The 15,895-nt window shown below is 35.2% G+C and overlaps 1 protein-coding gene across 2 annotated transcripts in view; it reads right to left on the bottom strand.

The window, feature by feature from the left end:
* The window catches only part of LOC127657324 (protein bicaudal C homolog 1-B-like), a 53,256-nt gene that overhangs the window by 9,046 nt on the left and 28,315 nt on the right, over nucleotides 1-15,895 (bottom strand). For both annotated transcript variants that reach the window (XM_052146059.1, XM_052146060.1), the window contains exons 4-10: nucleotides 15,637-15,716; nucleotides 13,941-14,099; nucleotides 10,674-10,727; nucleotides 10,206-10,391; nucleotides 6,484-6,753; nucleotides 4,973-5,104; nucleotides 716-917 (exon numbers count right to left, since the gene is read on the bottom strand). In XM_052146059.1, the coding sequence (XP_052002019.1) occupies nucleotides 716-917; nucleotides 4,973-5,104; nucleotides 6,484-6,753; nucleotides 10,206-10,391; nucleotides 10,674-10,727; nucleotides 13,941-14,099; nucleotides 15,637-15,716 (1,083 nt within the window). The remainder of the gene's footprint in view (nucleotides 1-715; nucleotides 918-4,972; nucleotides 5,105-6,483; nucleotides 6,754-10,205; nucleotides 10,392-10,673; nucleotides 10,728-13,940; nucleotides 14,100-15,636; nucleotides 15,717-15,895) is intronic.

Below are 15,895 nucleotides of genomic sequence, written 5' to 3'. Positions count from 1 at the left end.
GAGAGAGATTTACGGACATGTCCTTCATGTGTGTTTGTGTCTTTTAAGTTGTTCATTAAAATATTATTTATATTATCAAGCCGGTTCTCGCCTCCTCCTTCCCATTGAACTCCTTTACAATTATTTTGACCGTTCAGCCGGTTCCGCCGCCTCCTTTCCATTTTAACCTTGTTACAGTGTTGCTGTAACAACAGTGCATAAAAATATGAAACCTAAAGCATTAAAGTTAAACATTAAAGTTTAATGTTAAGTACAGCAAGTTATCATCATGCAAAAATGCTCTCTAAGTAGTTGTGTCTCAATTAATAGGGGAAATTGTGTTTCCCATTAAAACCACAAACACTAAAAATATTAATGTTAGTAGTTGCCCCCACTAAGAATAACCTTAGTGTCCTTAAAAAGTTTGAGTGCATCCTGATGTACAAAAGAAATAACTGTTTTAACTCACATTAATAGTGTGTAAGCAGCATGAATGTGGAACACAGACACAAAATACACAAAGCTCTAGCTAATTATGGAGCTGTTTGGCAGCATGAACTATAATCTACTAACAGAGACAGTAGTATTTATAGTGACTGCATTTAAAGTAGCAATGTGTCTCTGTGTGTGTATTGATACAAACAAGCTTTTCTTAGCATGTACATTCAAGGAATTACTTATATTGTAAAGCCTGAGCTTTAGTAATAAAAAATGTTATACATTAAAACTACATTACACAGAGTGCTTAGTCTCAGTCCAGCTGAGGCTAGAGTGTCCAGTCCAATGGAGCAAATCAGGGGAGTGGAGGCAGATGTATGTCCATTAACAGCGACAGGACTAATGGAGGAGGGGATGCAGCTGGATTCCAGCCCCAACAGGATCCTACGTACCTCATACATACTACCAGCATTCCTTTCCACACTCTTCACAATCACAGACTGAAAGATAGACAGACAGACAGACAGGCACAATTTATCATTGTAAAATTGGGAAGTCCGATTCCACAAAAAAATATTTTGGAAACGCTTTTCAAAAAGTTGTCATTTGTTAACATTATTTAATGCATTAGGTATCATGAACTAACAATGAAAAAAAACAAAAACGTTTTCAGCACAACATTTTTATGAATCGGTGTTATTGTTAGTTAATACAAATACTATTGTTCATTGTTAGTTCATGTTAGTTCATAATGAATTAACATGTTACATCCAAAACTTTTGAAAAATGCATTATTATATGTTGAAATTAACATTAACCAAGATTAATAAATGCTGTAAATGCATTGTTCATTGTTAGTTCATGTTAACTAATGTTAACAAATGGAACCTTATTGTAAGGTTTTACAGTCTTGTTTATAAAAAAACAAACAAATCATGGTTATAGTAAGCCACTTACAATGCAAATTAACGAAGCCAGTCCAAAAACCTTAAAATATACACAGTTTCAAAAGTATAGCCAAAGATGTAAACATTATACATGTTTATATACCTTGACTTTGTTACCACGATGAAACAACACTGGTAAAATGTTTTTTTTTTTTTTATCATTTAAAAATGTTAACATAGTGAGATTTTATCTCACTATGTTAACATATGTATGTATAATGCTGTACTTTTGAAACGGTGTATATTTTAACATTTATGGAATGGCTGCATTCACTTCCATTATAAGGGCCTTACTGTCAACTTCTTTTTCTCCCATTTTGGAATGCCTAATTCCCAATGTGCTCCAAGTCCTCGTGATGGCATAGTGACTTGCCTCAATCTGGGTGGCGGAGGACAAATCTCAGCTGCCTCCGCGTCTGAGACCGTCAACCTGCGCATCTTATCACGTGGCTTGTTGAGCGCGTTACAGCGGAGACATAGCGCATGTGAAGGCTTCAAATTATAGCGATCACGTGGAGGTTACCATGTGTGACTCTAGCTTCCCTATCGACCGGGCCAATTTGGTTGCTTAGGAGACCTGGCTTGAGTCACTCAGCACACCCTGGAATTCGAACTAGCGAACTCCAGGTGTGGTAGCAAGAGGTTAAAAGTTAAAAATATTTTCTTTGCTAATCAAAATAATGTAAAAAATGCTGGCGATTAAGCTTAAAGCAGAAGTATGTAATTTTTCCGTGTTAAAATACTTTCTCCTATCCCAGCTTAATATGCAGAGACAACTTTTAGTGAGCCATTCATAGGTTAATATTCTCAAAAATTGTAAGCACCAAGGTTATTTTCGTAAACTACAATGAAAATGATTGATTAAATTGTTTTTTTTTGTAAACTGAAATAAAAATAAATATTTCAAAATGAATGAAAAATTTTAACTAAAAACTAACAGCAGTTATTAAAAGACTAACTGAAATAAAATAAAAATTCTCAAAAATAAATGATTGTTTTTTAAATCATTGAGCTCTCATCACATGATGGAAAACTCTGATCTGTGTGTGTGTGTTTGAGATGTGTTCATCTTCAGACCTGCAGATTTATACACTATTGGGTTGTTTAGGTGAACACCTTCAGGGAGCGTTGTGGCTTGTAAAGCACATGAGGTTAGCTGATCCTGAAAGATTGATATATGAAGACGACTCTGGCATGAATTATGGCTGGTGGGAAGTATAAAAAAAAGTTTTTCACAATATTCTATAGATGACGTTACTGGTTACAAACAAATGATCTGCCCAGCCACTTCTGGGTTCTTTTGGTTGCCCAGAAAAAAGCTGCTGTCTATGGACACTTCACTCAAATTGTGCTGAAACTGCCCAAAAATTGGTGTTCGTGGTAACTTTTTTTTTTGCTGCAGCAGCTTTTGGTAGATATTAACGTTTTTTATTGAAGAATTCACGCAAACGGCTGTTTTTAATTTCCAAAGTGCTTTCGCTGTGACGGATATGAGGTCAAATATAATCTGATGATCTTATATGACCAGATGTAATGGGAGGAACGGGACCCGTCTCCACCATGCAGTGCATGGACTACTGTTTGTGAATAAAAATAATGTAATTCTGCTAAAATTATGTCTTTGCATTTATTTTGAATGCAGTAAATAATATTGTTCTCTCGAAAATGGCTGTATTTAAGTTTTGATATGGAATAGGATCATATTGAAGTAAAATAATATTATTTATTGTATGTGGGTTAATCATTTTAGCATGTCTGATGGTAGTTTTCAAATTCTTAGGCTTTAGAAGTGTGTTAAACGTGTGAGGATGTGTATTCATAAACCTGTTACATGTCCAACATAATCATACAGGCTCATTGAACCAAGTTTAAACTTGTTTTGCTGATATTTCAGAAAGTAACACACATAATTTCTTCACTGTAAACCATAGATATTCCTTTATAATAACTTTTATTAACATTAACAGACATTATTACATTCTATAAAGCTTAAAAGATTATTAAAACTGCAGGGCTGCCTTTTTCCACCATTGAAATCTGCAGCTTGAAAGAACCCAGAAGCAGGGTTTCCTGCAGTGTGACATCAGCTAGGATATTTTCAGCTCCTACTGTGGCAAAGGTGCTAGCGTTTTAGCATTATCATTAGCCCATGTACGCATTCCAAATTACACATAATCTAATGCAAATATCTTTCTTTCAATCATCATTGAGTTGTTATAACAGCTTCGTTTAATGATTTCATGTGGATTCCATTCATAGAATGAAGCAGAAAGCATAATATTTCCAGATCCAGAACTGTGCAATAAACCAATACAAATACCAGCGATCACTTTGAAAATATTGACAAATCATACATTTTCATAGTCATCTATATATTCATGACATCTTTCATCAGACTAAACATAATTTAGAGTTTATATGTATAGATCCGAATTAGGAAGTCTGTTCGTGTGGTCTCTGGTTTGATACACTTTTTCTTCATGTCCATATTTGGATCATTTCTACTCTCTGCAGTGGCTTCTGACTTTGTGGTTGAATGGATAACATACTATATTTAACAGATGACCATGGATTTCAAGATTATACGAGACACGTATCATATTGTATGCAGTAAATGTAAACACATATAAACAAAGTGAAGGAGCGCCCATCGTCGGTACCGTGAGCATCAACAGTTTAACAAGATTTCATGTTTAACATGAATTTGAGTTCATTTGAAATGTTCATAGATTTAACTTTTATACTTTTGATTTGCTTCTGTTTGGTTCTTTGTGAATTTGTTGAATATCAAACCATTATGTTATTGTTATTATGCAATAATGTGTGCTGAGTGCTAGTAAACTTTGCACATATTCATCTGTTTCGTTTTCATTTAAGTGTACAGTGTAAGCTTGCCAAGCTTAAAATCAAAAGTCTTGCATTGGTCTACACTATGGAAGCGTTGTTAACTCTAAAAACTATCATTTCTAAAACTACAATATATAAAAACTAAACAGAAATATGTTTACAAAATAAAAACTAACCTGAAATTTATAGCAAATTTGAAAACTATTTAAGATAAAAACTGATTTGAAAATGCAAAACTATAATAACACTGGTAAGCACTGTGTTTCTGTGGCGCTAATAAAATGTATTTGTTTGTTTTGAGCTACCCACTTAGACCCAAAACATTCCTTTAAATAGGTTAAAAAAATATTTAGCAAATCATTTGAATCCCTGTACAGAAGTCCCTATGTGGCATTAACATATCTTTTGTAGAAAAATGACAAATCGAATTAATGCTGATGTTTATCATTGTGTTTTTGTCTCAATGTGACTTAACTTTCCTTTCTAGTATTATTAGTTGTGTTTGGTTTACATTTATCTGTTCAAGTCACACATATGTTTTTGTAAAAAATAAAGTCTTTGTTTTGCTTTGTAAAAATTTAGTGATATCGTTTGCCTGACCCCTTTAACACCTTCAGTTTAGCTAACTACTTTTTATAAGTAGCTTGTAGTTTAGCTAACAACTACTTTTTTTAAAGAGTTGCTTGACTGTAGTTTAGCTATTTTAAATTAAAAGTAGCTTGGCAAGGGAGTCTCACTGTTTGTTATGAGGTATTTGTTACCTTGCTGGGTTGTTTCGGTTTGGGTTTAATACTGATGAAGACATCTAGCTGCTCCATAAGTGCAGTGTAGACCTGAGACGCAACCTCCATCTCCTCCTTAATATCAAACATCAACACCAATGGCAGACAGCCCTGAAAATTGTAAATAAAGTTTTTTTTTAGTTTTTTTGTTTTTTAGATAATTTGCATAATTTTAAATTGGTCCTATTAATGTAGTAGCTAGCATTATCAACACCAAAAGGTAAATGCATATCATATACAGTCCTGTACAAAAGTCTTAACATAAGATTCACAAAAGCATTTGTCTTAAGATGGTTATTTATATCTTCAGCTTTAGTGTGCCAAAAGAAAATACAGGGAGCCCTGCCACAGATGGCATGGCCCCCACTGAACATTGAGTCAGTCTGGGATTACAAGAAGAGACAGAAGCAACTGAGACATCCTAAATAGATAGAAGAACTGTGGTGAATTCTCCAAGAAGCTTGGAACATCCTATCTGCCGACAACCAAGAAAAACGGTGTACAGGTGTACCTCGGAGAATTGGTTCTGTTTTGAAGGCAAGTTTGATCACAACAATATTGCTTTAGCTTTTTTTATGTTTACTGGAATTTTTATGACGTTAATTTATAGATGAAAACTATTTATGGCATTATTTTTGAAGGCATCCTCGCCATGCAACATTTTTCACTAGTGCCTAAAACGTTTGCAAAGTACTCTATGTGTGATGTGCAAAATATGCTTATAAGCTGTAAACAATCTGTTTCAATCCACACTGCACTGTAGTCTCAATACATGCATTAATTGAAGTGATGGCCAGATCTGTCAATATTCATATTAAATACACATAATTTTTCTATCTGACGGAGTTGCCCATATTGGGTGATGATAGGCAAGGAAAAACTCATTTTGTAGTAAAATTTAAGGAACAGGAGGTTGCACCCAAACGTAGGTGAATATATCTAAAATAACTCCTTGATACATCAACTTTAACTTTTTTTCAGTCCTGTAACCTGGATTGTCCCAGTACTCAATAATCAGTGTCATTCAGAGTCACAAAATCAGTGTCACAAAATCACAGGCTCACACGCCCTCACTACACAAGAATGTACCCTTCAGGAATTGACAGGCTATAATCTTTGTTTTGTGTACACTCTCTCGCTCATACACAACCACTATGAGGTCTTAAGTGAGATTAGATTATAGATCTTCATTTCTTGTTTTGAACAAGAGGCGAAGGGTATAATCAATTTGACATGTGTCTTGAAATCCCCTCTGCTTTGGCACATTTCTAAAAGCCTCACTATCTTAATCCAGACCAGCACGAGTCCAATCATCTGTCAGCATTTATAGTGACTCTTATCCAAACATCTCTCTCAATTCAGTCTTTTTCACCATGACAGAGACTTTTTTGTCAACTGGTCACAAATATGTACAGCAGTATTAAATCAGGGTAAGAGACAAACAGGCAGACAGAAAAGAAAAAATAAAGGCAGACAAACTGTTTCCATACCATGAGCTGCTGTCTAGCTGCACATACTTCGTTGATGCTTCCCTGTATGTAGACTGCAGAGCGGCTAGAGTATGTGGGGGAATGCATGGTTGTGTTGAGGTCAGGGATGTGTATGTGGGCTCCCGTGTGCTGGGTAATGTGTTTGATGTTTGCTCCATTGCGACCCAACAGGAAGAGGTGGTGCTGGGGTGCGATGTCCAGTTGTGTGCTGACCAGAACAGAACCAGCTAAAGACCCAGCAAGGTGCTCCAATAGCAAAGCTGTTCCTCGCTGAAACACACACAAACGTCTTTAATACAAAACTAACACCTCCTGTATTCCAAATACATCATTACATCAACACATGTACCTACATACACATACAGTGGCCCCTAAAAGTATTTAGATGCCTCAGCCATGCTTTAAAAGGTATGGAAGTCATTGCAATATCCTTGTGCGACCCAGCGTCCACATGTGTGAACATTGTATTTTGGCTTCGCAAATTCGTAACGCATAATTTAAATAAATCAAAACTGACTGGATACTGTTACGCCCTCTTAGGGATGCAGCACCAACAAAGGTGCCTCTGGTAAGAAATCTATCCTTTTTCATTGAAACCTTTTTGGTTGTAAAGAGTAAAGTCTCCAGTTTCATTTGATATGCCGCTTTAAAACATCTGTTCATTTTTTGCACGTCAGTGTCCTGATAAACGTGATGTCCACATATGTGGAAACTGGCACAGCATTTCCTCAATAGAAGAAAAAACATGTTATTTATTTTGAATAACTCTGAACTCTTAACACATATGTGAGTCATTTAGATTAATTTTAATATACATTCTGTTATGTTTAATTTTGTTATCACTGTGTAAAATGATTCTATTCATTAACATTAGTTAATGCATTCCTATATATTTACTGTGCATTTTCACATTGAGAATAAATGGGTTCATCCCAGTTATATGGAGTTAGGATGAAAATAAGGTGCATTTCAAACTGTTCTGAGGCCAGTGAAGACAGAGAGCACACTGGAGGTTAAGTCATTCACTAAATAGGGAGCAAGGGAGAATCCTATAATTTTCTATGCAGCTAAGTGCATTTAATCCTGAAATCCAACCAAAAGCTCAGTTTAATGCAGTAGATGATGTTTGGTAGACATGGGACAATGTTATCAGTACATATATTCACAATTTTATAATGCTACATTTTATTTTAACATGGTTTACCGTGATTTGATGATGCTTATAATTAGAACTATTTATTCAGCTTTACAGAAAATCAGCAAAAATATGAATAACCAACACTCCTGGAAGCATAAACAGTTTAATGAAAACAAATCTGACTTTCTATAGCTTTTTATTTATTAAAAATGTCACAACTTGGTCCCGCTTTAATGGCACAACTTTTTTTTTGCTTTTTTATTAGGTGCTACTAGTTACAAATCAAAAAAGAAAATGGAAAACGCCATTTATATATTATATTTATCTAATGCAATTCAATTAATTTACTTTTAAGTGTGACTTGAGTGTCCAAATACGTTTTGGGGCTACTGTAAATGCATTTAAAGAACTTAGCTGGCAACACACTTGATTGAAATATGCATAAACACAAAACAAACCCACATTACCATTCCATTACCATCTCTTCTAATGCATTACGTTATGTGGTGGAGGCTGCAGTGGTTTTTTGGTTTAATTTCTGGCAGCTTTACTCAAAAACTAAATCTCTCCATTTCACAGAATGACCTAGTTTCCCTCTTTCTACCTCTACTCAAGAGCTTCACTCATTTAATATCTGCAACTTTGAAGGCCACTTCAGCAAAGGGCTTTATGTGTGTTTGTGAATATGTGTGAGTGCATGTGTTAGTAGGTTTATGTATATGACCCAAGGCCTGTGACTTGATTCAGACTTCAGTCTTAATTTTGCTGCCTTGACAAATGTTAAATAACTTGAGAATTGACTTGTGCTTATTTGTGGCGTGATTTGAATAATGAATTCGTGATGATATATCTTCCCATCCCCAATGAGCCTCTCTGAATAAAGTCATCATTTAAAACTCACCATCCATTGAACCATATCAAGGGATGTATAAACAAAGGAAGGTCTAGACAAAACTAGGGCGTTTGTAGTCTCGGGAAAAAAACACTGACAAGAACAGACAAGGAGTGAGTGTGAAGGCTGGGTATAAATGAAGTCCTTGATTAGTCACTGATGATGTGCAGGTGCGAGTGGTCAAAACTCAGTGGAGAGTGAGGGCTGTGTGGATAGTGAGGGAGAGGGAGTGGAGTGTAGAGTGAGAGAGGGAGTCCGGTGGATCTGTGACAGTAGGGTTGAGAATTGTTTCAGGTTTTTAGATGGATTTGTAAAATGTCTATTGCCTTATAGGTCTATCATTACCAATCTTGCTTGTTGTTTGCCTTTTGTAAATTTGAACTGCAGAAGTTACGGAAAAAAAAAATAGGGATGCTCCAATCAGGATTTTTACAGTCGATACCAATCACAGATATTCTTGTCACCTGATCGGCTGATACTGATCATTTCACCTTTTATCAGGAACTCTGTCATAACTGAATATATGTAAGCTTTCTGCGCACTGTCACTTTTAATTGAATTTTCTTCCCAGTATATCACTTTTAGTTTTTATATCACAGCCTAGTTTTTGCTGAAAAAAAAAAAAAGTTAAAAGGCTTATTAAAAAAGCGAGTGAGCGAGTAAAAGACACTTTAAAACAAAAGTATAGGCTAACAACATTTTCTCTATATAGCCCTGTAAAAACTTAAGCTTAATGTCAAACTGAAGATAAACGGATAACCCATATGTACAATTAAACTTAATATGACATTTTTGTTTATTGATACATTGTCATTATTTCCTATAATTGTTATTATTCCTTATTTTATTTTTACATTATATTTAATACATTATATTATGGTATCTTAATATAGTATAAATAATTATTATATTTATAAATTCCTTCCCTGCCTTTTCATTTAGATGAATGATTGTATTAAATGTTCATTTTTCACTTGTTGCTTCTTGAGCATTTATGAGGGGAATACGCACTCTCTCGTGAGGGCAAGAGATGAAAGGAAAGCTTAGAAAGTTTATTTGCTGGTGCTACTATTGTAAAAGCAGTTTAATGGTAGATGTTTGAATTACACCACATCTTGTAACTCATTATTACTGAGATGCCTACGCCCGGCAGAGACTGAGAATCTGCCACCATGAACAATAATAAGGACGTTTCCCAGCTTGCGCCATTTTCCCTTCGCTTTGTCGCGTGTGAAACACCACATTAACAGTACAGTACACAAGCTTTTCATATTCACCATACCTCTCCCACTGCCTCTTTCTTAACTGCTGAATCAAGTTTGTTGTCTTACAGCACTATGCCAGTATTCCCCACACTCTGTGATACCATGACAGTGCTGCTAATGTCTTAAAGGAGCCACACATCTTTTACGACATCAGCGATTGGTTTATGCGATTGCCCAAATCACCGATCGAGTCATAGGATGTGAATATCGGCCAATACCGATTGGTGGCCAATTGATCGGAGCATCCCATATAAATAAATCAACATTATTTATTTATATTGTAATAGAGAAATGTGAAGATTTGAAGGTCTTAATTCACTACTTAATTGGACTCTACTTCATATAAATCATGATTCCACTTCCATTTTTTTAACACAATGTGCTTTTAACAACATGAATTTATTGTGTCTATCATTTCATTCCTCACCTTAACGCCATTGGCATTGTTCTGGTTGCCACGGACAATGGCAGTGTTGCCATAGAGACGGGAGGGTGGTTTGAAGGAAATGGAGATGTTGTAAGTGTGGGATATATGCTGAACTACAGGAGAGCTACAGTCCACTTGCTGTACCACCCCGCTACATTCAAACATCAGCACCAATGGCAGCAACTCCTACAGAGAGGGTGGACAACAATTCTGTTTGATATGTTTTGTTTCACAGAATACAGAACCAAAAATGATGATAATGACATTTTGACCACTAGTGAGCCACTAGAGCAAAGATGAAAAAGATAAAGAAAGAGATAAAGAAAGAAAGAAAGAAAGAAAGAAAGAAAGAAAGAAAGAAAGAAAGAAAGAGAAAGAAAGGAAGCAAACAGAATGAGGGAAAGAAAGACAGAAAGAAAGTTGAGCAAGCAAGAAAAGAGTAAGCAAGCAAGAAATACATAATCTTACTCGTATTTTAACTCTCGCTGCTTCTACACCAGTTTGCTGCCCCGCTATTGACACCTGAGGGAGGGGGTGCAGATGTTTATACCTTTCTCTCATCCTGCAAGGATTTTTTGTTAATCTTAAGCAAAGCTCCAATAATACAAAGTTTAATCATGGCATATACAAATAAATCCAGTCTGGAACCAGGTGATACAGTCTATTTCTATTTGCTTTGGCTATGAAAATGGTGTTTGTGCAAGTGTGTTCTTGTATACACTACTAACAATCTAAACTGTTTGCATGCCTCATCAAGCCACTCAGCAGTCTTTTTAAACCTGAGAGCTGTCCAATCAGATCCATCAAAATGTTAAGCATTTTTATCCTCAAGCCAATACAAACTGCTTCATGTCCCTTGGCCAATAAATAAAATGATTCAGCCACTGCTGGATGGTAGAAGTTGGCTAGGTGGAAATGTTTTGCTCTGCAAGTAGGCTACAGCCCACTTCTCAAAATGAGCCCTAAGAACAAAATTTTATGTTTACAGAGTGATTATTATGTGTAAATAGCACCTGCCTCACAGTGTGGCTATTTGCACTCCAATAGTCTGGGGGAACCAGAAATTGAAGACGAACGGCACTTCTTTTGTCGCTGCAGTGGCATGGGCTTTTGTCACACTTTTTCCCATCCTGGTTGCTGTCTCCACAATTAATATTTTCATTAATCCTACTTATAATAATAAATAAAAATTAGGGCTGTCAATCGATTAAAAATTGTAATCGAATTAATTACATGGTGTCCCGATTAATTAATTGTGATTAATCGCATATACAAATATTTGATGTGAAAGCCCCTCATATAACAATTATTCAATATATAATGATTATACATATTTATATCAATATATAATTATACATAGTTATCTTTAAATATTAAAAAATGATATATATACATACATACATAGACACACATATATATTTAAAAATGATATATATACATACATATACACACACACACACACATATATATATATATATATATATATATACACACACACACACACGTATACACACACACACACACACACACACGTGTTTTATGTATCATAATCATGCAATAAAAACCTGTGATCTATTAAGTTTTATGGTAAATTAGATTTTTTTTCTTTCAATCCCTGAACGTATTCTTGAAAACATATTGATTCTAGGGCTGCAACTAACGATTATTTTGATAATCGATTAATCTAATGATTAGAATGATTATTCGACTATTCTGCGATTTTTGCAACAATTAATCATTAGCTCTTAACGGATTATTCAGCTTGTGTCTCGACATAAAAGGTTTGTATTAAACGTGCTTACTAACAATAAAGAGGACAAAATCATCTTTTAAAAATACCTCTAAATTACATTCACTGAATTAAAAGCAAAAAATACTTTCACTGCAAAATTCACTGCAAAAACTCCTAATGTTATCAAGTGTTTTTGTCTTGTTTTCCATTTAAAATGGTCTAAAAATCATTAAAACAAGATACATTTACTTGAGAAGCAACATGTAATATATTTAGACTGCTTTAAGAGAATGTATCTTAAATATTAGTGTATTTTGTATATAAGTGTATTTTTTCACTTGGTTATACTTCAACGAGTGCAGAAAGACAAAATATACTTATATTCAAGATCTATTCTCGTAAAGCAAGTCTAAAAGTCTTATATGCCGCTTCTCATGTTAATGCATCTTTTTTTAAAGGATTTTTAGATATTTTAAAACATTTGTATTTTTTATATTATATTCAACATTCTCAGATAAATATTTTTCTTCTGCAGTACAGCTGCTAAAGAAAATGTACGTTGTTTTAAAGAAATTTAAGATATTTATATTGGAAAACAAGCCAAAACAAAAAACAATCAAAAATGTATTTTGTTGCAGTGTATAATGGGGCTAAGACTACCCTCTATCACCTTTCGGTTCACTTCAATTGATCTTTAACTCAAAAAAATGAATAAAATAAACATTATAAAGCTGCGTATTGCATTTTCTTCACAATAAGTAATGCACAGTGACATATATTATGATTCAATAAGTCACGAGCCATCACATTATAATCTAGCTGCATTAAGTGTGCGCGCTCAAGGGATGAGCGTCCCCGTGCCAGAGTGTGCCTCAGACGGATGCAGTTTCAATCTCTCCCTTAGATCGGGACATTCGTGCAACTCATAGAAGAGGTGCTGACCACACACAGAAATGCCAGTTTTGGAGTTTGTAGTTATTAACATTATCTGCTTCCATATTATTTTAACTTTAATAAAGCTATAATGTATTAAATATAACTGCATTTAAGATGTAATGCCTGGGTGTTTCATATAAAGACGCTCGACACGCAATTTTTGCTCCAGCTCCAAAATGAGAGTGCTTCTGTATTTACTTACTGTGTATTTCTGCATTATAATTCCCTCATACTTTGCGATCTACATCACATGAAGCTGTTTGGAAAGTTTAGAATGCATCTGGATTATGAGCCGTGTAATTATTCTTAGGTGCGAACTGCAGTGCTGCTTTCGTCCCTAAGAAAACTGACAACCTCATACAGGCCACTAAAAACTTAAAACCGGCCAGATTTGGTCCGCAGGCCTTCAATGGGCCTGCTGTAGGGTGTCTGTGGGAATCTAAATAAGCACAACAAAAAATGCTGCAATGAAGCACCTATACTGCATGTGCGTATATAATTAGGGATACAAAAAGTCTCTGCCACTATATGTAATGAGTGCAAAGAAGATGTTTTTTGTTGTGTAATGAGATTGAAGTGCTATGCAGGAAAGGAAGATTTATAGCAAAAATGACTTCAATTTCGGTCTCGGTTTCCAACAAAAAAGCTATCACATGGATCTAGAAGATTTAGAATTTAGAGCACAGGTTGTATGGACTACTATAGTGCTTTTTTTGTGACTCGCCACCTTTCATTTCTGAAAAAATCCAGCCTGAAATTCTGCAAAATATTGACAACTGTATCTCTTTAAAGAAAAAATTCTAGATTGGAGTGGAGCAACTGCAAAAGTTTAAGAAATTGTCATTGAAAAACCTATTTTGATAAACTACTATTCTGAATAGTGAATCGTAGTTACAGCCTGGGTAAATTATGCCCGAATTGTCATTCTTGTGCAAACCAGCCTGAAAACTGAGAGGGGTAAAAAAGTATAGGGTGGTGTTGTGTCAGTCAAGTCGGTATATGCATGTGTTTGTGTGTACGGCTGGTTCTTAGTTGGGTCTGTTGACTTTGAGTGTGTGTGTTTGTACCTGGTTGCTCTTCTCTCCCTGGCTGTGTCTGTTGGAGTCAGGAAAGTGTATGTGGCAACCCGTCTCTTCCATCACCCGTTTGATGTTATTCCCTCCTTTCCCGATCACATGTGAATGTTCCGTGTGGGATACATCCATCTTCAGGGTCACGCGATTACTCTGTGTGTCAAAGGTCATGACTTAGAATAATAACAGACCGCTGATGCTCTTAACTACCTCTAAGCACGCTGCAGACAATCTTAGACAAGTGTTTATATACATCTTTGCTTTCTTGTACATTAGTTTCAAGCTCTGTTCTGCAAATTACAAGCCATAAAAGGTAAGTGTAGCAAATTGAGTGTTTAGTGGTAGTATCACTGCTCTAACTGTTTGACAGTCATAAATGCTTTAAAAATAATGGCCAATGATTCCTAAATTACATAACATGCAACATGAGACAGACATCATATATAACTGGTTTTAACTCGAGTCAAATGTGAAAGTGCTGCACTATCAGTGGCTTGTGAGTCTTATTGTAAAAAAGTGTTTGGCTTTCCATTGAGCACATAAATAAATAAATCAGGTGTGTGACAATGAGGAAGGATTACTAGTAACTAAATCAATTATAATAGTTATAACAGTCCTCTGTATTTTAAAGGAACGTTTCACCCACAAATGAAAATTCTCTCATTATTCACATACCCTGATGCTATCCCCGATGTGTGTGACTGTCTTTCTTGAGCAGAACACAAATGAAGATTTTTAAAAGAAGATAAAGCTCTGTCAGGTCCTTATAATGGATGTACATGGGTGCCAGCACTTTAATGATCTAAAAGTCATATTTAGGCAGCATAGAAGTAATCCACACATCTCCAATCGATCAATGAATGTCTTCAGAAGCAGATTGATAAGTATAAGTATTTGTGTAAAAAATAAATCAATAATTAAAACGTAATTAACTTTTAAAAAGCGCTTCCTGCCATCAGCTGACGCAAAGCGTGACGTAAGCACGTCGGCGAGTCATGCGAGAATTCGGAAGCAGTGCTAATTTACAACAGAAGAACAAAAGTCATGCGAGAGTTTGGACATTTCAATCAGCATCAGAGCCCTGGATGGAAGCACCATTTTTATTATCGACATGTTTCTTACATAAACCTATTAATTCCTTTCAAAATACATTCATTGACCAACTGGAGACGCATGGATTACTTTTATGCTGCCTAAATATCACTTTTGGACCATCAAAGTGCTGGCACCCATGTACTTCTATTACAAGGACCTAACAGTGCTCTACCTTCTTCTAAAAATCTTAATTTGTGTTCTGCTGAAGAAAGACAGTCATACACATCAGAGATGACATCAGGGTAAGTGAATACTGAAAGAATTTTCATTTTTGGGTGAACTATCCCTTTAAACAAATTTTGGGGTTACAATCACATTCTCGATGAGTAGATTATGAAGTATATAGGCTGAAGTCTGTTCTATTAGTAATAAACATATGGTAAATTATCTAAGGTAATAACCAAAAGAGGATAAGAGGGATTTATTATTATTGTATTTTTTAAATTCTTGAAAAGTTCTTTCATGATTTTAAATTCATTTCAGAGATTTCAGGCTGAAAAACATCCTCCCTTCAGATAAGATCTACCCCACACAGACCAGTCACTGGAGAGGTGTCCAGTAGTTATCATGACAATCACATGTTTTGCGTAGCTACCTTTGTGTCAAGAACGGACATTATTTTTTTCTTTGCCTCTCGCACATCTTCCCTCTTTCCGCTGACCTTAATATGTGGATCTGTAAGGAGGATGAACAGGACAAGAGAAGAAAAGAAGATCAATTAACTTGTATATAAACAATAAACATGTGTGAAATTGCTTATATTCAAATGTTCTATGAATAGCAAGTACAGTAAATATTGAGTAACTCACATTTTAGACACAATATGGACAGTTTTTGTCACTAATGAAAACAGT

This window comes from Xyrauchen texanus, chromosome 16 (genome assembly GCF_025860055.1).
Source record: "Xyrauchen texanus isolate HMW12.3.18 chromosome 16, RBS_HiC_50CHRs, whole genome shotgun sequence".
NCBI lineage: Eukaryota > Metazoa > Chordata > Actinopteri > Cypriniformes > Catostomidae > Xyrauchen > Xyrauchen texanus.
Note: the sequence above shows the minus strand (reverse complement) of the source record. Positions and strands in the feature narration are given on the sequence as shown.